At 35.7% G+C, this 24,891-nt stretch overlaps 1 protein-coding gene across 6 annotated transcripts in view; it reads left to right on the top strand.

Moving 5' to 3' along the window:
* Positions 1 to 24,891, top strand: part of LOC144300414 (zinc finger protein 385C-like) — a 453,807-nt gene that overhangs the window by 346,094 nt on the left and 82,822 nt on the right. For 2 of the 6 annotated variants that reach the window (XR_013367031.1, XR_013367032.1), the window contains exon 8: positions 17,248 to 17,316. The exons of 3 other annotated variants lie outside the window; for them this stretch is intronic. Coding sequence is in view for 1 of the 3 variants with exons in the window: in XM_077876425.1 (XP_077732551.1) it covers positions 17,248 to 17,265 (18 nt within the window). In the remaining 2 variants the exon portion in view is untranslated. Of the gene's footprint in view, positions 1 to 17,247; positions 17,517 to 24,891 lie in introns of those variants that run through there. One more of the 6 variants, XM_077876425.1, reaches the window with a different exon arrangement.

Below are 24,891 nucleotides of genomic sequence, written 5' to 3'. Positions count from 1 at the left end.
CAAGGAGTGGGCCATTGACACAACAAAACCTGAAAATAGTTGATGCTGAATGGTCTCAGGGGAGAATTTTAGAAGAAACCTGATTGTTTTCAGGATATCTCCTGGTGAAAGATTAAAGAAAATGAAAAAAAAATCAATTAATTAGAAGTTGAAGGAAAAGAAACAGTGCTAAGTAGTAGCAGACAATTCAACATTTTCACCTGTGATAATGATTCTTGTAGACAGCACATAGTTGAGTCTTGCTTTTTCTATTTAACATCTGCCTTTTAATTGGAAGATTTGGAAAATTTACATTGCCCAATTGCAAGCTTAAAATCACATTTTTGCTAGTTGCTTTCTGTCTTATCTGTATTTGGTACTTTTCCTTCTTAAGTTTTTTTTATTTAATATTTATTTTTCTTTACACTTGGTTCATTAGTTAGACTGCTTTGTTCTGTTTTCTATTTTTGTGATTACTCTGGTTTCATATATTTGTGTATGTGTGTGTTTAACATCGCTGTTTATTTTCAAATTATATCATCTCAATTTAGAACCTTTTAAAAGTGTACTTACTTTTTTTCCACTTTTTCCCCTTCCATGATTCATGCTAATTGTTGTCATACACATTGTCATACATACTTTTAAAAATTTTGAAAGCTCCATAACACTCGATTATAATTTCTACTTTAGAGAGATTACAGGGATGTTTGGGTAGCTCAGTCAATTGAGCCACCAACCCTTGGTTTCAGATCAGATCATGAGTCATGGGATGGCCTGCATCTGGCTCCCTGCTGAGTGGGGTGTCTATTTCCCCTCTCTCTTTCCCTCTGCCCTTCCCCCCACTCATGCATACACACACTCTCTCTCAAATAAGCAAATAAATAAAGAGATTACAGATGATTTAATAGATCTTTCACATTTTCTCTTAAATTTACCATTTCCTATGCTCCTCATTCCTTTCAGTAAGTCCAAATTTTCTCTTGGTATCTAAAAGAAATTATTTAAGATCTCATAATGGAGCCTTATACATACCAGGACTTAACCTGGATAAGAGTTTACACTTTGAACTGAGGCCGTCATTAGATGAGATCTTTGAGGACCAGTGGAGGAAGTGAGTATATTTTGCATCTGGAATAAACATATATCATTGAGAGCCAGAGGTGATTTGTAGTAGGCAGGTTTTTAAAATGGCTCCCAGTGGTTTCTACCTTTTGATATTTATATCCTAATGTCATCCCCTCCCCTTGAGTATAGGCTTGACTTAGTGAATTACTTGTTTTAAATAGAATATAGTAAGTGAAATGGGATGTGACTTCTGAGATTGAGTTAACAAAAAACTGTGATCTGTCTTATTCTCTTTCTACAAAGCTCTTGTTCTGGTGGAAACAAAATGCCGTGTTGTAAGTAATTCTGGCCAACATCCAATTTAGAACTGAAGGCCTTGAGCAGTTATATGAGTGAGTTTAGAAGTGGATTTTCTGAAACCTACCAGTAGTCATGTGAGAAATCATAGAAGTGGATTTTGAAACCTTCCAACAGCCATGAACATGAGCTGTAAGTGGTTTATGCCCCACAGAACCTTGAGATAACCAGCTTCAAATGATACATTGATTACAGTCTCATGAGAGCCCCCAAGCTATGCACAGATAACTGACACACAGAATCTGTAAGGTTAAAAAACTAAATTTGTTTTCTTAAGCCACTCTGTCTGGAATAATTTGTTAAACAACAATAGTTAGCAATATACAAATTAATCTCCTTTATATTTTAACAATAGAATTTAATGAAGATGATTCAGAACTTGACTGAACAATGTAAGACCAAACACAAAAAGAATGATGTACATATTCTGTATCCTAATAGGTAAATTTGCTTATTAGAAAGATACCAATTAAAAATTTGGAAACTGTTGTTGGAGAAATAGATCATAAATAAGGAAAGCAGATCAGCTGGAATGAAACCTGAGATTTCTGTATTGGAGTCAGTGGTATCAGTATGGACTTACTGCTTTTAAATAGAAATACAGAAAAATAGAATCATAAATACATATTGATATGTGTGTGAGCATGAGGCATCGTTCATGTCCATATTCTCTAGGTGAAAGCAATGGCACCTCAATAGTGATGAGCACACTTATCGCCAAGAACATAGTTCCTAATTATGATTCCCCAGTAAAAGGAGTTGAGTTTCCCTGGAGAACTGATTGATTCTAGGGCCAGACAGGGAAAATGCAAAATGGATTCAAGCAGTTTGCAGTGCCAGAAAATAAAGATATAGGCATCTGAAAAAAATATGGACATATCAGAAATGCACTAGAGCGGACCTTAGAGTTCCCAAGGGCCAAAACTAGAATAATATAAGTTAAAAAATAAGTAGGTATAGTGTTGGATTTTAAGATGAACATCTCTGAGCCTATACTGAGATAAATAACTGAATAAAGAACTGAACAGGTAAGAAGTAATGATTCTTCCTTATGAAAAATTCCATTTAACAAATGTAGATTGAATGAGGAAAATAGAAAATCATTATTAGCATATCACAGCCAAACTGGCTACAGGCAGTCTCTTCCAACAGATACTAAAATGAGTAGGTGAATGTCTAAATTGAAAGAAAGTATTTGCATAGTCTCAAAATAATTCCTTCAAAATATGTAGTAATTCTATTTTTAGGAATAGTAAGATCAAATGGATAATTTTAGTAGCCAAATGATCAAGATTAAGATCATCAGTAACATAAATGAACATCATGCATCCTCTGATACCGTATGCTGAGCAGAGCGGATAACTGCTCTACTGTTCTTTCCAAAAAGTGCATTACTGCAATTTAATTTTGAGAAAAACATTAGAAAAACCAAAATGGAAGATAATTATAAAATATAACTGACCAGTACCATTCAAGAATGTAAAGGGCAAGAAAGACAAGGAAAGACAAAAAGTGTTGCTAAATAAAGAACACTAAGAGCATATGACAACTGACTAGTGGAATCCTGGGTGGCTCATAGAACACAAAAAATAAATACCTGAATGGGAAAAATCACTGAAATTTGATTTAGTTTTTGCTTTAGTAAATAAGCATTGTGTCAGTGTTAACTCATATTCTAGAAATATTTTACTGTTATATAAGATACTAGTCTAGGCAGAAACTGGAAAGCCTATATATACCCTCTGCACTATTTTTGCACCTTTTATATAAATTCAAATTTATCTCAAACATAAAAAGAAATAGAAATAGCTAAATTCAGCAATAACTAAGGGAAAATAATGGCTTAGAACAATAGGACTGCACTGATAATCTCTCCGTAAAAACCCTTAACAACTGCGAAACTTTTCTAAAACTGCCCTTTATTTTGCCCAAACTTTTCTAACAGAAATGGAAAGTTTTTAAAATGAAATAATCTGACTCTTTGGGGAATCTAAAATCAAGAGATTTTTAAACGTTATTTATTGATGGTTGTAACAGCCTGTTACAATACAACGAACTAGAGTATTGCACATCATTAATAAGGAAGGTGGCGAAGAGACAGGGATTCTCAGGTCTAAGTGTGATAGATATACAGAAGAATCACTGTGTCAATTGAAATTACTATAGTGTGGGTATGCAGAACAGCTTCTAGCAATTCTTTCATAAGGGTATTTGGCAGATGGACTCATAGTGCATGTGTGTTAGTGCAGGAGAGATTCTGTTAATAGACCAATAGTTCCAACAACCGACACGTTCCGGAGACATAATGGTCCATCATATCAGTGATCAGTGACCTTAAAGGCTATAAATACACTGTAACTGTCTTTTGTGTCAAGAATGTGCAAGCTAAAGGGTGCCCAAGAACCATAACATGCAATGGTACAGTCCCTAAATATGACTCTATGTGATGGACTGTGACTGCTGAGAATGAGCCGTCATCGTCTACTGGATCAGTAATCGGCATTGTTAATATTCATAGGAGTTGCACAGCAAAATCCTCCATTTATGCCAGTAAAGGAAAAATACACTCTTTGTCCTTCATTTGTTCAAGTTAATTTAAAGAAATGTCAACCACCATGTCTTGAAATACTTTTATGGGAGTTTATCAGAAATGTCTGCATTAAAGAAGAAAAAATGAATTTTAGAAACTCTTTAGTAGAATAAAAAAGGAATTTATCTGGAGGAAATAATTGCTTGCTTACTTGGATTATTCCCACAATATTTCATCATCCTAAGCTTGGCAGTTTCCAGAGTAGCTTTTTCATTTCCTGTCAAAATTATGAGCACATCATCCTTTTATTCACACACTTAGTAATAAAAATGAAAAAATTATGGTCACTTTGCTAAACAAGAGCATCAACTTTTGTCTCAATTATTTGCTTATATTTTTCTTTAATGCCTAGAAAAATCACCTTGGTCTTCTTTTTTTATTTGTATATCCAGAAATGTTTTTTTTCCATGGTACATAACATTATTTCAGAATCCCATTCCATCTTCTATATTCATTTGTTTAATCTGTCTTTGAGTTAACAGGAAAAAGCTAATAGGTTGTGAGCTTGGTGCTAAAAAGTAATTCGTTTCATTGTTCTGAATTCTTATAGACACACCTACACATGCTCATTATGTTAGTAATCGTGGGTATAAATGACTGATATTTTCAGAAACACTAAGATTAGTTATCACAGTAATCCTAAGAGTGAGATATTGCTAAGTACCTGAATCTCAACTGAATATATTTAAAAGAAATACTCTTTTTCTATTCTAGTGAGCTCTTTAACTTGAACTACCCCAAAATTACTAGAACTTGTTGATGCCATAAAAAAACATGAATTGGTAGCACTATGAAAACATGGGGAAAATAATAGATAAAATAACAGAATAGGCAACAACTTAATAATAACAAAGTATAGGACAAAACATTTAGGGTATAGGAAAATAATTACAAAGTAAAAATGAGAGAAACAATTTGTTTTTTAATGCAGTATTGCATTAAATAATTAATTTTTATGCAAGGAAAAATTGCTTTCATCAGCTTATCCTTCTAAATGATTAAATGTAACATCATGTTACAAGCATACTTTTAGTAATATGGTAAAAGCCATTCTGACCACTACACCCTGATAAATAATTTAATGATACTTACCTAAAAATATGTGTTGTGCATGCTAAATTAGATGTTAAAACTTCAAGACATTTGTGGAGTCAATAGCACACAAACTGCATCTTCTACTCTGAATAATGTGTAGGAAAACACCAAACATTTGTCAAGATGACAAATACAAATGTCCTTTAAGTCATTGGGAAGTACTAAGGAGAACTTGTAAATAAGAATAATGCTATAAAATAGATTCTTTAATGATTTGAGTTACTTAACTTGGTGTAAATAAGAGAATTCTGGATTTAGAACCGAAAGATCTGGGTTTGAATGCCAACTCTAATAATTATTAACTATATGATGTAGAGAGTATTAAATTATTCTTTTAAGATTGGTGTCCTGGGGCATCTGGGTGGCTTAGTCCATTAAGTGCCTGCCTTCGGCTCAGGTCATGATCTGTGGGTCCTGAGATCAAGCCCTGCATTGGGCTTCCTGCTCAGCAGGGAGTCTGCCTTTTTTCTCTCTCTGTCTCTGTCTCTCTCTCTCCCCCTCTCCCTCTCCCTCTGCCTCTCCCTCTACCTCTCCCACCACTCATTCTCTCTCTTTCAAATAAATAAAATCTTAAAAAAAAGAGATGTGTGTCCTTGTCTAGGGTAGAATTCAGTAGTGTTTGTGAACACATATCTGCACTAAACTATACAGGACTTAACTAGTATATAGCATTATTATTATTATTTTCATTATTATTTCAGCATTATTATTTTATTTATGTAAAGTATAATCTAGACTTTGGTGTGCATGATTCTGCTTGTTTTGGCAAATGCATATAGTCATATAGAACTACGGTCAGGATATAGAACAGTCCCATCAACTCAAATATCTCCTTGTTATGCCCCTTTGTAGTCACCCCGTGGCTCTAATTCCAGTCACTGTTAACCACTGATTTGTTTTCATTTTATTGTTTGCCTTTTCCAGATGTCATGTAAATGGAATCAAACAATATTAGTAAATTGAGTCTGTTTTTTTTCCACTTAGCAAAATGCATTTGAGATCCAGCCATGGTTTGTTGTTGTTGTTGTTGTTGTTGTTGTTATTTTCATGAATCAATAGCATATTCTTTATTCTTGCTCAGTAGTATTCCAAGTCTTCCAAAGAATGTATATACCAGTTTGTTTATCCATTCCTGGCTGAAGGGTAGCTGAGCTGTTTCAGATTTTAAGTAAAGATGCCACAAGCATTAAAATATAGGTTTTGAGTGAATGTAAGTTTTCATTTCTTTGGCCTAAATAGCTAGGAGTTGGGAGTTTTATTAAGTATGTTTGATTTAAAAGAAACTTCTAAACTTCACTTTTCTAAAATGGCTCCACCAACAGCAGTGTGTGAATGTTGCTCTGTATCCTCTTCAGCACTTAATATTGTCAGGTATTTGGAGGGAGGGGACTGACTTTGGGGGGATGCATGACATTTAATAGATGTGCATGGTATAGTATTGTGGTTTTAATTTGCATTTCCCTAGAAGTTAATGGTGCTAATTATTCTTTCATATGCTTGTTTGACATCCAGATATCTTCTTTGCTGAAGTTTCTACTTAAATCTTTTGCCAATATATTTATTGGGTTATATGTTTCATTCCTGTTGAGTTTTGAGAATTCCCATATATTCTGGATATAAGTCCCCTTTCAAGAATATGAGAGATAAATACATTCTTCCTTTCTTTTTCTTTATTTTAAGATTTTATTTAGTTATTCATGAGAGGCACAGAAAGAGGCAGAGACATAGGCAGAGGGAGAAGCAGGGTTCCCACGGGGAGCCCAATGAGGGACTTGATCCCAGGACCCCAGGATCACTATGTGAGCCAAAGGCAGATACTCAACCACTGAGCCACCCAGGTGCCCCATATTCTTCCTTTCATTTTTTTTACATTCTTCCTTTCAATGGTATTTTTGTGTGTTCTTTTTTTGTATTTAAAAAGTTATTAATTTTGAAGTTTATGTTTTCTGTCTTCTGCTTATTACTATCATCCTTTTGATTTTTTTCCATAAGTGATAGTCTGTGCCTCCCACTCTCCTTCACCCATTTTGCCCATCTCCCTGCCTCCTTCCCTTTTGGCAGCCACCAGTTTGTTCTTTGTCTTTATGGGTCTGTTTCTGCTTTTGTTTGTTTGGGATTTTTTTTTTTTTTTTAGATTTTATATGTAAGTGAAATCATATGGTATTTATCTCTCCTCATCCGACTTATTTCATGTAGCCAATAACCTCTAGGTCCATACATGCTGTTGGAAATAGTAAGACCTCATTCTTTTTTATGACTGAGTAATGTTCACACACACACACACACACACACACACACACACACCACATCTTTTTTATCTATTCATCTGTCATGGACACTTAAACGTTGCTTCCATATATCTTGGCTATTATAAACAATGTTGCAATAAACATAGGTGTGCCTATTGTTTCAAATTAATATTTGCATTTTCTTTAGGTAAATAGCAGAATTATTTGATTATATGGCTTTTATATTTTTAATTTTTGGAGGAATATCCAAATTGTTTTCCACAATGGCTCTGCCGCTTTACATTTTCACCCAGGTTGCACACGGGTTCTTTTTTCACTGCATCCTGACTATCACTTGTTATTTCTTGTCTATCTATCTATCTATCATCTATCTATCTATCATCTATCTGTCTATCATCTATCATCTATCTATCATCTATCTATTATTTATTTAAATTTTATTTATTCATGAGAGACACAGAGAGAGAAAGAGAGACAGAGACATAGGCAGAGGGAGAAGCAGGCTCCACGCAGGGAGCCTGATGTGGGACTTGATTCCAGAGCCCCAGGATCATGTCCTGAGCAAAGGCAGATGCTCAAGTGCTGAGTCTCCGCCCCCCCGCCCGCCCCCCCCATGCCGTGTCTTATCTTTTTAATAATAGCCATTCTGACTGGTGTGAGATGATATCTCATGGTTTTGATTTGCATTTTTTTTGATGATTAGTGACGTTGAGCATTTTTTCATGTGTTTGTTAGCCATCTGTGTATCTTCTTTGGAAGAATATCTATTGAAGTTTTCTGTCCATTTTTTAACTTGGATTATTTGGGTTTTTTTGGTATGGGTTGTGTGCTATATATATTTTGGTTATTATCTCCTTATTTGATAATATTATTTGCAGATATCTTTTACCACTCAGTAGGTTGCCTTTTTGTTTTGTTGGTAGTTTACTTTACTGTATAAAAGCTCTTTATTTTGGTGTTGTCCCAATAGTTTACTTTTGCTTCCTTTTCCTGAAGAGAAATACCTAGAAGACTATTGCTAAGGCCATTGTTGAAGAGATTACTACCTATGTTTTCTTCTGAGTTTTACAGTTTCAGGTGTCATATCTAGGTCTTTAATTTTCAATTAATTTTTGTACATGGTATAAAGAAGTGGTCCAATTTCATTTTTTTTAATATTTAGCTGTTCAGGTTACTCAGCACCATTTACTGTGAAAAGACTGTCTTCCTCCCTGTATGTTCTTGCCTCTTTTGTTAAAGATTAGTTGACCATATAAACATGAGTTTGTTTCTGGGCTCTCTGTTTTGTTCCATTGATCCGTGTGTCTGTTTTTGTGCCATATTCATACTGTTTTGATTACTGCAGCTTTATAGTCTATCTTGAAAGCTGAAATTGTGATACTTTTAGCTTGATCTTCTTTTCAAGATTACTTTGGCTATTCAGGGTCTTTATGGTACCATACAAATTATAGGATTATTTGTTCTAGTTTTGTGAAAAATGCTACTGGCATTTTTACAAGCATTGCATTGAATCTATAGATTGCTTTGGGTAGTATGGATATTATAATGATACTAATTCTTCCAATTCATGAGCATGATATATGTTTCCATTTGTTTGTGTGTCTTTAGTTTCTTTCATCAGTGTTTTTTGCTGTTACCATTATCACTTCCTTTGTCTTTCTTAAGTTTACTGATTTACTCTTTTCCTAGCTTTTATTTTTTAAAATTATTTTATTAATATTTTAAATACATTAACCTGTAAATAAATAATATATAAATATTCAAAAATATATAAATGAGCCCAACATGGGGTTTGAACTCACAACTCTGAGATAAAGACCTGAGCCAAGATTAAGAGTTGGATACTTGAGCAACTGAGCCACCCAGGTGCCCCTCTTATTTTTCTAGTTTTTAAAATGAAAATTTTTATTAATCTTTTGAGACTTTTCTATTTTTATAAAATTTCTATCATGCTATAAATTTCTCTCTAAACATAACTTCTGCTGTGTCTTTCATTTATATATGTATTTTGTTTTTTTTTTTTTTTTTTTTTTTTTTATTGGTGTTCAATTTACTAACATACAGAATAACACCCAGTGCCCGTCACCCATTCACTCCCACCCCCCGCCCTCCTCCCCTTCTACCACCCCTAGTTCGTTTCCCAGAGTTAGCAGTCTTTATGTTCTGTCTCCCTTTCTGATATTTCCCACACATTTCTTCTCCCTTCCCTTATTTTCCCTTTCACTATTATTTATATTCCCCAAATGAATGAGAACATATAATGTTTGTCCTTCTCCGACTGACTTACTTCACTCAGCATAATACCCTCCAGTTCCATCCACGTTGAAGCAAATGGTGGGTATTTGTCATTTCTAATAGCTGAGTAATATTCCATTGTATACATAAACCACATCTTCTTTATCCATTCATCTTTCGTTGGACACCGAGGCTCCTTCCACAGTTTGGCTATCGTGGCCATTGCTGCTAGAAACATCGGGGTGCAGGTGTCCCAGCGTTTCATTGCATTTGTATCTTTGGGGTAAATCCCCAACAGTGCAATTGCTGGGTCGTAGGGCAGGTATATTTTTAACTGTTTGAGGAACCTCCACACAGTTTTCCACAGTGGCTGCACCAGTTCACATTCCCACCAACAGTGTAAGAGGGTTCCCTTTTCTCCACATCCTCTCCAACATTTGTTGTTTCCTGCCTTGTTAATTTTTCCCATTCTCACTGGTGTGAGGTGGTATCTCATTGTGGTTTTGATTTGTATTTCCCTGATGGCAAGTGATGCAGAGCATTTTCTCATGTGCATGTTGGCCATGTCTATGTCTTCTTCTGTGAGATTTCTGTTCATGTCTTTTGCCCATTTCATGATTGGATTGTTTGTTTCTTTGGTGTTGAGTTTAATAAGTTCTTTATAGATCTTGGAAACTAGCCCTTTATCTGATATGTCATTTGCAAATATCTTCTCCCATTCTGTAGGTTGTCTTTGAGTTTTGTTGACTGTATCCTTTGCTGTGCAAAAGCTTCTTATCTTGATGAAGTCCCAATAGTTCATTTTTGCTTTTGTTTCTTTTGCCTTCGTGGATGTATCTTGCAAGAAGTTACTATGGCCGAGTTCAAAAAGGGTGTTGCCTGTGTTCTTCTCTAGGATTTTGATGGAATCTTGTCTCACATTTAGATCTTTCATCCATTTTGAGTTTATCTTTGTGTATGGTGAAAGAGAGTGGTCTAGTTTCATTCTTCTGCATGTGGATGTCCAATTTTCCCAGCACCATTTATTGAAGAGACTGTCTTTCTTCCAATGGATAGTCTTTCCTCCTTTATCGAATATTAGTTGCCCATAAAGTTCAGGGTCCACTTCTGGATTCTCTATTCTGTTCCACTGATCTATGTGTCTGTTTTTGTGCCAGTACCACACTGTCTTGATGACCACAGCTTTGTAGTACAACCTGAAATCTGGCATTGTGATGCCCCCAGATATGGTTTTCTTTTTTAAAATTCCCCTGGCTATTCGGGGTCTTTTCTGATTCCACACAAATCTTAAAATAATTTGTTCTAACTCTCTGAAGAAAGTCCATGGTATTTTGATAGGGATTGCATTAAACGTGTATATTGCCCTGGGTAACATTGACATTTTCACAATATTAATTCTGCCAATCCATGAGCATGGAATATTTTTCCATCTCTTTGTGTCTTCCTCAATTTCTTTCAGAAGTGTTCTATAGTTTTGAGGGTATAGATCCTTTACATCTTTGGTGAGGTTTATTCCTAGGTATCTTATGCTTTTGGGTGCAATTGTAAATGGGATTGACTCCTTAATTTCTCTTTCTTCAGTCTCATTGTTAGTGTATAGAAATGCCACTGACTTCTGGGCATTGATTTTGTATCCTGCCACGCTACCGAATTGCTGTATGAGTTCTAGCAATCTTGGGGTGGAGACTTTTGGGTTTTCTATGTAGAGTATCATGTCATCGGCGAAGAGGGAGAGTTTGACTTCTTCTTTGCCAATTTGAATGCCTTTAATGTCTTTTTGTTGTCTGATTGCTGAGGCTAGGACTTCCAGTACTATGTTGAATAGCAGTGGTGAGAGTGGACATCCCTGTCTTGTTCCTGATCTTAGGGGAAAGGCTCCCAGTGCTTCCCCATTGAGAATGATATTTGCTGTGGGCTTTTCATAGATGGCTTTTAAGATGTCGAGGAATGTTCCCTCTATCCCTACACTCTGAAGAGTTTTGATCAGGAATGGATGCTGTATTTTGTCAAATGCTTTCTCTGCATCCAATGAGAGGATCATATGGTTCTTGGTTTTTCTCTTGCTGATATGATGAATCACATTGATTGTTTTACGGGTGTTGAACCAGCCTTGTGTCCCAGGGATAAATCCTACTTGGTCATGGTGAATAATTTTCTTAATGTACTGTTGGATCCTATTGGCCAGTATCTTGTTGAGAATTTTTGCATCCATGTTCATCAGGGATATTGGTCTGTAATTCTCCTTTTTGGCGGGGTCTTTGTCTGGCTTTGGAATTAAGGTGATGCTGGCTTCATAGAACGAATTTGGAAGTACTCCATCTCTTTCTATCTTTCCAAACAGCTTTAGGAGAATAGGTATGATTTCTTCTTTAAACGTTTGATAAAATTCTCCTGGGAAGCCATCTGGCCCTGGACTCTTGTGTCTTGGGAGGTTTTTGATGACTGCTTCAATTTCCTCCCTGGTTATTGGCCTGTTCAGGTTTTCTATTTCTTCCTGTTCCAGTTTTGGTAGTTTGTGGGTTTCCAGGAATGCGTCCATTTCTTCTAGATTGCCTAATTTATTGGCGTATAGCTGTTCATAATATGTTTTTAAAATCGTTTGTATTTCCTTGGTGTTGGTAGTGATCTCTCCTTTCTCATTCATGATTTTATTAATTTGAGTCTTCTCTCTCTTCTTTTTAATAAGGCTGGCTAATGGTTTATCTATCTTATTAATTCTTTCAAAGAACCAACTCCTGGTTCTGTTGATCTGTTCCACAGTTCTTCTGGTCTCGATTTCGTTGAGTTCTGCTCGAATCTTTATTAGCTCCCTTCTTCTCTTGGGTGTAGGATCTATTTGCTGTTTTTTCTCTAGCTCCTTTATGTGTAAGGTTAGCTTTTGTATTTGAGTTCTTTCCAGTTTTTGAATGGATGCTTGTATTGCGATGTATTTCCCCCTTAGGACTGCTTTTGCTGCATCCCAAAGATTTTGAACGGTTGTATCTTCATTCTCATTAGTTTCCATGAATCTTTTTAATTCTTCCTTAATTTCCTGGTTGACCCTTTTATCTTTTAGCAGGATGGTCCTTAACCTCCATGTGTTTGAGGTCCTTCCAAACTTCTTGTTGTGATTTAGTTCTAATTTCAAGGCATTATGGTCCGAGAATATGCAGGGGACAATCCCAATCTTTTGGTATCGGTTCAGACCCGATTTGTGACCCAATATGTGGTCTATTCTGGAGAAAGTTCCATGTGCGCTTGAGAAGAATGTGTATTCAGTTGAGTTTGGATGTAAAGTTCTGTAGATATCTGTGAAATCCATCTGGTCCAGTGTATCATTTAAAGCTCTCGTTTCTTTGGAGATGTTTTGCTTAGAAGACCTATCGAGTATAGAAAGAGCTAGATTGAAGTCACCAAGTATAAGTGTATTATTATCTAAGTATTTCTTCACTTTGGTTAATAATTGATTTATATATTTGGCAGCTCCCACATTCGGAGCATATATATTGAGGATTGTTAAGTCCTCTTGTTGAATAGATCCTTTAAGTATGATATAGTGTCCCTCTTCATCTCTCACTACAGTCTTTGGGGTAAATTTTAGTTTATCTGATATAAGGATGGCTACCCCTGCTTTCTTTTGAGGACCATTCGAATGGTAAATGGTTCTCCAACCTTTTATTTTCAGGCTGTAGGTGTCCTTCTGTCTAAAATGAGTCTCCTGTAGACAGCAAATAGATGGATCCTGCTTTTTTATCCAGTCTGAAACCCTGCGCCTTTTGATGGGGTCATTAAGCCCGTTCACATTCAGAGTTACTATTGAGAGATATGAGTTTAGTGTCATCATGATATCTATTCAGTCTTTGTTTTTGTGGACTGTTCCACTGAACTTCTTCTTAAAGGGGAATTTTAAGAGGCCCCCTTAAAATTTCTTGCAGAGCTGGTTTGGAGGTCACATATTCTTTTAGTTGCTGCCTGTCTTGGAAGCTCTTTATCTCTCCTTCCATTTTGAATGAGAGCCTTGCTGGATAAAGTATTCTTGGTTGCATGTTCTTCTCCTTTAGGACCCTGAATATATCCTGCCAGCCCTTTCTGGCCTGCCAGGTCTCTGTGGAGAGGTCTGCTGTTACCCTAATACTCCTCCCCATAAAAGTCAGGGATTTCTTGTCTCTTGCTGCTTTAAGGATCTTCTCTTTATCTTTGGAATTTGCAAGCTTCACAATTAAATGTCGAGGTGTTGAACGGTTTTTATTGATTTTAGGGGGGGATCTCTCTATTTCCTGGATCTGAATGCCTGTTTCCCTTCCCAGATTAGGAAAGTTTTCAGCTAGAATTTGTTCAAATACATATTCTGGCCCTCTGTCCCTTTCGGCGCCCTCGGGAACCCCAATTAAACGTAGGTTTTTCTTCCTCAGGCTGTCGTTTATTTCCCTTAATCTATCTTCATGGTCTTTTAATTGTTTGTCTCTTTTTTCCTCAGTTTCCCTCTTTGCTGTCAACTTGTCTTCTAGGTCACTCACTCGTTCTTCCACCTCGTTAACCCTCGTCGTTAGGACTTCTAGTTTGGATTGCATCTCATTCAATTGGTTTTTAATTTCTGCCTGATTAGCTCTAAATTCTGCAGACATGAAGTCTCTTGAGTCCTTTATACTTTTTTCTAGAGCCACCAGTAGCTGTATAATAGTGCTTCTGAATTGGCTTTCTGACATTGAATTGTAATCCAGATTTTGTAACTCTGTGGGAGAGAGGACTGTTTCTGATTCTTTCTTTTGAGGTGAGGTTTTCCTTCTAGTCATTTTGCTCAGTGCAGAGTGGCCAAAAGCAAGTTGTATTGGGAAAAAGAGAAAAAGAGAGGAGAGAAAGAAGGAAAGAAAAGAGAAAGAGAAAAAAAAAGGGAAGAAAAAGAAAAAAAAACGAAAAAAAAAAAAAAAGAAGAAAAAGAGAAAGAAAAAGAAAGGAGAAAAAAAGGGGGTGGGGGAAGGAAACAAATCAAAAAGCAAAACAAAACAAAAACAAAAACAAAAACAAAAACAAACAAACAAAAAAAGAACCACCGGGGAGTATCTTCTGATTCTGTGTTCTTTAAGTCCCTTGGCTTCTCCTGGAAGTTGTCAGTCTAGCTGGTGTTCTGGGGGAGGGGCCTGTTGTGCTGATTTTCAGGTGTTAGCAGTTGGGGGAGCTGCTGTGCCCCTCCTGGTGCAGGGCTCAGTGGGGGTTGTTTACCCCGTGAGGCCGCAGGAGGAACAGCCCCAGTGGCGGGGCAGCTCTGGAAACCTGGATTCAGCTCCGGCAGGAACTCCGTCTGCAGGGCCTGGAGGCTCCGGGGCGGGGCTGCTGATCTGCTCAGCTGGGGCAGGAGCGTCCTTGCTGTCCTGGGCCCTCCCGGCCTCTGCCTGTCCCGGGGGAGGCGGGATCCTGGGCTGTGTCCCGGCGCCCTGTGCTCCGGAGCCTGCGCTGGTGGATTCGCGCTCCCGGGCCGCGCAACCCCCTCCGCGGAGCTGCCGCCCGAGCCCCTCCGAGCTGCTCCTGGAACCGCGCAGCCCCCTCCGCACGGAGCCTCTTCCTCCGCCCGAGCCCCTCCGAGCTGCTCCCGGGGCCGCGCAGCCCCCTCCGCGGAGCCTCCCCCGAGCCCCCCGAGCTGCTCCGGGTCCCGCCGGGTCCCGCCGCCCGCGCTGCAGCCCTTAGGGAGCTCGGCGCACTCTCCCGGGGCGCAGGTGTCTGTTAGTGTCCCCGGGAGCCTGAGGGCATCCCCGCCCTCCTGGGTCCTGCTCCAACTCCCTGGGAGCCCCTTTCCGCCCGGGAAGGTCGGTGCAGCTCCTGCTCCTCCGGGACGGGGCTCTCCTGTCCTGGGGACACTCGCCCCGGCCTCAGCCCGGCTCCTCGCGGGCCCCTCCCCCTCGGAGGCCTTTGTTCCTTTATTTCTTTTTCCCCGTCTTCCTACCTTGATAGAAGCGCGAACTCTTCTCACTGTAGCATTCCAGCTGGTCTCTCTTTAAATCTCAGGCCGAATTCATAGATTTTCAGGATAATTTGAAGGTTTTCTGGGTAGTTTGGTGGAGACAGGTGATTTGGAGACCCTACTCCTCCGCCATCTTGCTCCTCCCTGTATTTTGTTTTTATGCACTTCATATGATAACTAATCTTTTGTGAGACTTTTTGAATCATTTAAATGACGTATTTTTTTCCTAAATCATCATGATTTTCAAGATATCTTTCTGATATTGGTGTCTGTTTTCAATTCTGTAGTGGTTCATTCAAGAATACACTCTGCATGAATTCTTTTAAATTTGTTAACATGTCCTTTGTGACTCAGAATATGATATATCTTGGTGACTATATCATTTTCACTTTCGGTAAGATATGTATTTTTTTCTTCTTGGTTTCAGTGTTCTATGACATCAGTTAGGTTATAGTGTTGTTCAGATCATCTATATCCTTACTGATTTCCTGACTACTTGTTTTATTTATTATTGAGAGAAGCGTGTTGAGGATTCAAAGAATATGTGGATTGGACTAGTTATCTTTTAAGTTCTATTAATTTTTATTTCTTGTATTTTGAAGTTCTGTTTTTAGGTGCATACATTTTGAGAATCAATCTTTCTTAAGAATTAACCACTTATCATTATATATGTCTGTCTTTATTCTTGATAATACTCTTTGTGCTGAAATCTACTTTAGCTGATATATTGTAATTACTCCAGAATATTTTTATTAGTTTTTGAAATATATATGTATATATATCCTATTGTTTTACTGTTAATTTATCTGTATTCTTAACATACTCTCCCTTAATTTCTTGATAAATAAAAAAGAAAAAACCCCACCAAAATACAAAAAAAAAAGACACAGAGCTGTTGACTTTATATGATTTTTATGAAAGTCAGATAAAATAATCTATGTAGTTATTATTTTTGTGCCTGGCATAAAGATATTATTTATACAGTCTTGCTAATTTTATAATGTTATCACCCTTCAGTATTTGAAATTGTAACTCATATATCAGTTAATGTTTATTACCTTAAAATTATTTATTCTGAAGAATCCTGGAGAGATTTGATTTTTTTTTAAATTTTTATTTATTTATGATAGTCACACAGAGAGAGAGAGAGGCAGAGACATAGGCAGAGGGAGAAGCAGGCTCCATGCACCGGGAGCCTGACGTGGGATTCGATCCCGGGTCTCCAGGATCGCGCCCTGGGCCAAAGGCAGGCGCCAAACCGCTGCGCCACCCAGGGATCCCCGAGATTTGATTTTTAAAGGCATCTCTAGCTCCAATGTCTTAAAATTTCTAATTTTTCTTCTATCCTTTGTTTGTATCTAGTATTATTACAAATCTTAGACCTGGTCTCTTTTAGCTGCTATTTAATTGTCCATTTATCATGCCCTAGCCAATCCTCACAGGAAACCTAAATAGAAATGGATGGACAACATGTAGTAAATTTTACTAAATATTTGTGATCAGTGGGAGAGGAGTTTCATATCTGTGCTGCATAGCATGGCTGTAGTTGCTCATTAAATATTTGCCTTTGAAATCTCTGCGAATATCCTATCTTCAGGGATTTCTCATGAACAAAGCCAAGCTACTTCAAAGTACCATGTTCATCCTCTAATACTTTGATGTTTCTCCTCACTAATAATTATTTTTGCATTATTATAAAATAATGTATAATTATAAATTATTTTTTATTACTTTCCTTTTAGATTCCTCACGAACTCTAATTTCTCCATCTATATTGCAGTGTTAATGCTCCACCACTTACCCACAAGTCTGTATGTATAATCATTGTTGATAACACTAAGAAAAAATTTACTCTGTTATTACCACAAATTTATTTACTGTTAATAACCACATTAATTTAATAACCACATTAAGCCGTGACTTGACTATACTCTGTTTTAAATCATTTCAGTATGTTGGCTTATGACTGATAATTTTATATATCAACTTTAGAATTTGTCAAATGGAGGCAGACACCTAAGTGAAAGTTACTTTCATTTTTTATTCAGATTAAACACTTTAGATAACTCTTCACTTTGAAATTTTTTCTTCTGATTGGCTTTAAGTGAATAATGATTATTTCTTATGGAGATTGGGTGGAAAAAAGAGTTCTATTAGTTCTGTGAGTTAAATCGTAATAAGTTACTTTTAGTCTTATCCATACATTTAAAACATAATGTTTTTGAAATTTAACTACTTGTCTCTACCATACACTGTTGGTGGGTGTCTGCAAGTTGAATTCTCTCACATCCATATATATCCACAATGGACTTGACATGTTGGTTGCATTTATTTCAATTACCCATCTGTGAATTAGAAAGCTAGCAGGAGGGGATCCCTGGGTGGCTCAGGGGCAGGCGCGGTCCTGGAGTCCTGGGATCGAGTCCCGCATCGGGCTCCCTGCATGGAGCCTGCTTCTCCCTCTGCCTGTGTCTCTGCCTCTCTCTCTCTCTCGTTCTCTATGTCTATCATGAATAAATAAATAAAATCTTAAAAAAAAAAAAGAAAGTTAGCAGGAATATTAAAGAATGCCTCCCGTGGTAAAATTTGAATATATAAATGAATGTTAAATTAGATTTAATTCTAATATCATAAATGTGATTTTCCACATAGTACTTCAGTAGGGTAATAGTTGAGATGTCCATATGCTTATCATTTTATCTTTACTTTCATGTTTAATTTTCTACCTCATGTTTGTAACCATTAAAGACAAATAGGAATAAATATGCCAGCCTGTATGGTCTTGGGTTCATCAGTGTTGTGTCTCCAGTGGACTGCAGGTGTAGAAATGTATAACTGAATTTTCAGGGGAAGTATGAGGAAGGTTATGCCAAAAGATGCAATTTCCTAGTAATTGCCATGTTACTCACAGTGGGAAAACAGTTACAGCAACCATGTGTTTATTCCTTCCCAAAGTAACATTATATTCTTACTCTTATTAGTTTTTCTTATTTATTTCTCTTGAATCAAAGGGATTTCAATTGTGTTATTATGTGAATGGAACATAATGCAGTTCATTTTCATTAAACTTAACTTAGAGAATGACTTATGGAACCTAGCAACAAGGAATAAAAAAAGAATTAACCAGAAGCTTTTCTGTCACTGAATTTTGAGAGCCAAGTGTTCATCATAGTTCACTCTAGAGAAAACCAATTATATATTTCATTCCTTCCAATCAGAACCACTTGGTGCTAAAAATAAACTTGAAAGGCATGCTACAAGAAAAAGGAAAAATATCTGAGACAATATATTTTGTTGAAGTAATATTTTAAATAAATAATTCAGTGTGCAACTCTAACTCCCAAAAATGTCTAAGAAAAACATAAGCTCTTTTAAGGTACAAACAATGGATGGCTGACATTCTAGCATTGATATTGCACTCTTGATTACCATGCGGTCATTGCTTTCCCTGTAATATTCAAGAAAAAAAAATTGACAAAATTAAAGCAAATCATGATTTTGATTGTGGAACTCAAAATTTTAACTATTTTATTAATCTTCTTATTTTCTAACTGGCCTCCTGCTTCTAGTCTTGGCCTACTGTACTTTATTATCAAAACAGACTCCAGAGTGATATTTGAAAACAAAATCAGATCATGACACCTTGGCCTAAAAACACCTCAAATGCCTCTCTTCATTTGCACATTTTTGTGTTAAATTTGTTAAAATTGGTTAACTTGAAATGGCAAAACTGGAAGGAAAATACATAATGTGAATTTGTAAGGAAAAAATGATTCTACTATTAAACCTGCAATTCATTTAAAAATAAATGCTATTTATTAAAATGCTATTAAAAATAGTGCTGGGGTGCCTGTGGCTCAGTTGGTTGAGTGGCTGACTCTTGGTTTTGGCTCCAGTCATGATCTCAGGGTCCTGGGATTGAGCCCAGCATCAGGTTCCATGCTCAGCAGGAGTCTGCTTGAGATTCTCTTCCTCTCCCTTGCTCTTCACCCAGCTTTCTCTCTCTCTCTCTCTTTCTCTCTCAAATAAATAAATACATCTTTTAAAACATAGTGGTATTTTGAAGAGTGGAAAAGAAAAATATTTAAAGCCCTTAAATTACAAATAGTTTTCTTCTCTATATGAGGAATCCTGAATACACATAGAATCCCTTATATTTAAGTTTTTTAAAAATACTGAATTACTCAGAACTTTTTAAACCAAACCACAATGGTAATTTTGTCATGAAAATATTTACCTCTACTAAGCATCTGAAGTAAAATGTTACTTAAAAGTCTTTAGTTTCACTTGTCATCAGGGTAGTTTAAAAAATTGTTTTATCCAAGTTCTTTTATATTGTTTAAATAGATATATTTATATATCATTAATTATAGTATATTGCAAATCTTATGCATAAGCAGTCATTATTTGTATAAGCCAAATATAATCTAAATAACAAAGTCAGTAAATGTGCATTTTCATTGCTGGACAACCATCTGTTCCCAGAGTGCAGGCCAGTGTACTGCAGAACAGAAGTAGATGTTTGTAGCTGTGCTTTCAACTTGCCTAGAGCACTTTCCATAAATTATGTCTTCAGTTCCATTGTTTGGCTTTCTATGTACAAAATTTGCCTAAAGCAAGGGTTGAGTTTTAGAGCTGTCATTATTCCTGATTCTCTATATATTTTCCAATCACTAAGAAAAAATTATTAAATCAGTGTACAAATACTTTATCAGTTATTTTCTGGAATTATTAGAAAACGTAAAATGACAATGATATTTCAATCTTTAGTTTTTCTTTGCATTAAGAAAAATTCTTGTTCTCCAAGAAAAACTACATAACTGCATATACTGACAGAAAAAAATTGTTTATTTAGTCATTTGTCTGCACATACCTAAACCTCTGTTGAGTCATTAAGTTAGATTACGGATAGTACAAAACTTGAGTTTTAGATTTAGTTAGGGGATTGAGACATGAAGTACAGCAAAGTTTTTGCAGAGATCTGATTTTGAAATTGCAAGAACATAGGACTTTAACAAATACTAAATGAATGTATTTCTTATTGTTGTTATCCACAGAAATATCATAGTGGAGGGGAGGTGGTTTTAATGGGACAGGATTCAGCATGTGTAGATTCATAGGGCAAATACCATAAAAATACCTGGAAAAATACCATCGTTAGGACTTGGACCTATCCTTGGACCAGGCTGAAGCCTGTGGAAAAAAAAAACAAAAACAAACCTAGACTCCATCAAGTCTTTGAAAGTCTAAAACTCACAATAATTGAATAAAATCGATGCCATTTAAACCTTGAATCTTTTTACATGACCTTCTTACTGTGTATCCCTGTTTGAGGACTGGAACAGACAATATCAGTGAGTATAATTTAAAATGGAAAATGGAATCATGAATGAATCTTAGAAAACAGTGGAACTGTTCTCATGAATTTGTTTCATACAAACCAGTCTTACATACTTACCAACAAAAGTTTAGTATCTCTCAGGTGTCTACCTTAAATATTTTTTATATAAATAAATTGACCTAAAAATGACTTTCTCATATCAAACAGAAATAAATCCTACTCCAACCTGATGACTATCCATAGTCATTCTACATACAAGCCATATTCACAAAATTTAATATTAATATTTTTGATGTTTGTTTAGCTTATAACTTTATATATATACTACTCTGAAATATATATATACTATCCTGAAACCTGTTTCCTTAACATATTTGGGAAGAAGAGCTACAAATGTTTAATTTATAACCCTTTCTACTATATGCATAGAATGAATAGATTTTGTAAAATCATAGGGAAAATAGAAAAACATAATGGAAAAAATGAAAAGCCCACACAGGTTTTATAGATTCAGTTTAAATAATTATAGTTGTTTTCCCTATTTTAACAAAATTATGTTATACAATATATTCTGCACTTTTTCTTTGAATATATTAGTATCATAATTTCTTTTATTATTTGAACACATAATGTTAATAACAACATAAAGGTTTATAATGTACAATAGTGTAATTTTACCATTTCTATGATGTGAGATATTTTGTTAGTTTTCAGTTTTTTCAAATTATAAATAATATCTTAGAAAATAACCTTAGAAACCTTAGAAAATAACACAGTAATTGTGCTGTTTCTTTATTAATTTCCTTCATTTATTATTTTTTCTCTAACATATGATCTAATGCTTCTAAATTTCTAGTGTTGGTCTATATGATAACATATAGTTGAGTCTTGCTTTTTATTCAGTCAGAAAATCTTGGTTTTTAATCACAATATATTATTTATTTATATATAATATAAATAATAATATGACTGGAAGCCTGCCATCTTGGAATTTGTTTTCTTTCTATAGCATCTGTTCTTTTTAGTTGTGGCTGTTGTATTATAGTCTTCCTTTCTAACTCTTTTTGATAAATAAATTTGGTTAACATTTGACTTTAACTATTTTACTGAGATTTGAGATGTACCCCCTCTAATCATTTGAGCAGCTACTCAGGATAAAATACAAATCTTTTAACATATCATATTATACCTTGATAATACTATACTACTTTACACACACACACACACACACTAAAAACCTCATAATAGTGAAACTTTACCATCCATGTCAGCTCAAATTAGTAAATCTTCATGCCCAGCTATTAGCAACCCCACAGGACCCCTGCACTGAAGAATATATAAACTGTGTATTAATCTGAAGACTATCTGAGATGTAGTTTGCCTCCTTCTTTTCATTGTAACATATATTTAGCAACATCTAAAATGATGTCTAACTACACCTGTGCTGAAGATAGCAACAGTTGTGAATATATAGAGAGAAGAAGATTGCCAGAAAAAAATTAGACATAATTTTCCATTCATGTAATTCAGCTTGAGGTGGTTTGGTTCATCTTTTCATCTCTTAACCAAATGTCATTGTCAGAGGGATTCAGAAAAATGATTCCTAAAGCCTGTGCCATTGGCTGACCATTACTGCAGAGACAGCTACAGTTGGTCCTGCCTGAATCCTATAGAATAGATTTCCCTTAAGAGACAGAGTAGCCTTCTGTTGATGAAAGAACATGGGGAAGAGATGGACAGGTGAATTTCACAGATAAGTTTTATACTTGATAAGCATAAAATTGGCTAAGGGAGGTAATAATTTTGAGGTTATTTCTAACTTTCTAGAGGCAGAATGAGGAATTTAACCTTTTTCTTTACTTTTCTCATTCTGTTGAAGTCATTTAATTTATCTTCTTAGTTTCAAATGAACACTAATATCTTACCCGCAGTTTTGTGCTACCACCACATACCCTTTTTTTCTGGTCTCTAGGTAGATACATTGGTCTACCTAAACTTTTCATTTAAAATATTCTACAGGCATGCCAAGCCCAGAATGTTTAAAGGAAAACTTATTTCCACCCTTTACTCTGTCCTTCTATGTGCTAACGTGACCATGACATTTAGTCAGTTTCTTTTTTAAAAAAAGATTATTTATTGATTTATTCATGAGAGACAGAGAGACAGAGGCAAAGACAAGGCAGAGGGAGAAGCAGGCTCCCTGCAGGGAACCCAATGTGGGACTCGATCCCAGGACTCCAGGACCATGCCCTGGGCCAAAGGCAGGCGCTAAACCGCTGAGCCACCCAGGGATCCTGTGTATAGTCAGTTTCTACATCTGGCAGCTTCAATGCCATTATGATTATTGACACTGTCTAGTTCACATCCTACGTCTTGCATCAGTTTATACCTATATGAGGGTAATAAGCATCTAAGTCATTTCCCTCTCTCTAATATCTCACCTCTAATATGCTGCTGTTAGAATACTTTTTCTAAGACACAGATAGGATAAATTATTTCTTGATGTCTTGGAAAGTACAAAGGTGTAAGAATCTTTTAGGTTGTGATCCTTTCCTGTTCCCCTTGACTTACTTGTGTCTCTTCCCAGTCTCTTGTGTTCTTGCTACCTCCCCACATCCATCCCCATGAAGTTTCCCATCAAAACATCCCCTTACACATTTATTCTCCTCTCAAACTTGCTATTGTTTCTTTGCCTAAAAGCTCTTTCTCCAAATTTGTTGAAGATTCATCTCTATTTTCTTACTTACAATGTCAACTCTGAATATCGTTTTCACCACAATGTCTTTCTTCACCTTCAAATCTAGTGTTATCCAAAATCTGGGACATCAGATAATTATAAATGTTTCATGAATAAAACAATTAAGAGTTATATATTTATATATACTTATATTAGAAAAATATTACACATCTGATCTATTTTATGGTTATGATATATATGGGCAAGGCTTTTTAAGATTTTATTTGAAATGAAATTTTAAAAATATGTAAATAAGAGTACATAATAAAATATGGCAAAAATATGAAGAACTCATTAATGATTGATGTTCAGAATCCCCCTCTAAGTGTCATTGTATGTGATCTTCCTTTATACGCCCCAGTGACTTATTACTCTAATGTAATTATTCTCCAATGAGCTGTAGACTCCCTAATGCAGATACAATATCTTACTTGTTGTTTACACTCATAATTCCTGCTATATCAGTGTATTTCTTGAATAAATGAATGAACATATATGTGTTAATAAATCAACTCGGATCAAAAGCCTACTCAGTGCAGTTGCTGCTTTAATCTCTCTGTAGATTTTATTATTTGAGATTCTCAAATTTCGTTGTTGTTGTTGTTGTTAATCACTATAAAACTGACCATGTTTTTCAGTGCCAGAGGACTTTCAATATTGGGTAAATTACTATAAGAACTCCAACATAGATGTGTTTGAATATGAAAAAAAATAGTGTGTTTTGGATGATGAAATGATAAAAGGTTATTCAGAAGAATGTCTTAGACTAAAACTTATTCATTAGAAATTCTGGAATTATTTTTTCCACTACCCTTGTATTTGGACAAGTTTATAGTTTTGGCAATGAAGTCAGTACTTTTTTTTTTTTTTAAGTCAGTATTCTTGTTTTTAACTGAGTTAACTTCTTGAGCTGTCATTTCATATGGATTATTTTTGTTTAACTGACCCTACTGCTGTCAGATTACTTTAACACTCCAAAGCTTTTCCCTTCCTGGAATTAAGCATCTCATATAATTCTTCTCCCTATCTTGGGAAAATTGTGTTATATTTTAAGTATGAATAATAATAATATCTGACAGGTTCCCAAACTCCTGCGGGAAATCTGCCTCCATACATGTTTATTCAAAAAATATTGTCTATATCAGTATGTAGATTTGCTCCTCAACACTGTATTCATCAATATAAATAAAGTGTTTCTCTTACTAAGGTAACTATAACTCACTCCCCTCCTACTACATAATCTTTATTACTTTTTATATTATGTAATTGCAATCCTGAAGTTTGAACCAAGAAAGATATATTCAAAGT

The sequence above is a fragment of the Canis aureus genome, chromosome 28 (genome assembly GCF_053574225.1).
Source record: "Canis aureus isolate CA01 chromosome 28, VMU_Caureus_v.1.0, whole genome shotgun sequence".
In the NCBI taxonomy this organism is placed as follows: domain Eukaryota; kingdom Metazoa; phylum Chordata; class Mammalia; order Carnivora; family Canidae; genus Canis; species Canis aureus.
The sequence above is the reverse complement of the archived record's forward strand: the minus strand, read 5'-3'. Positions and strand labels throughout refer to the sequence as shown.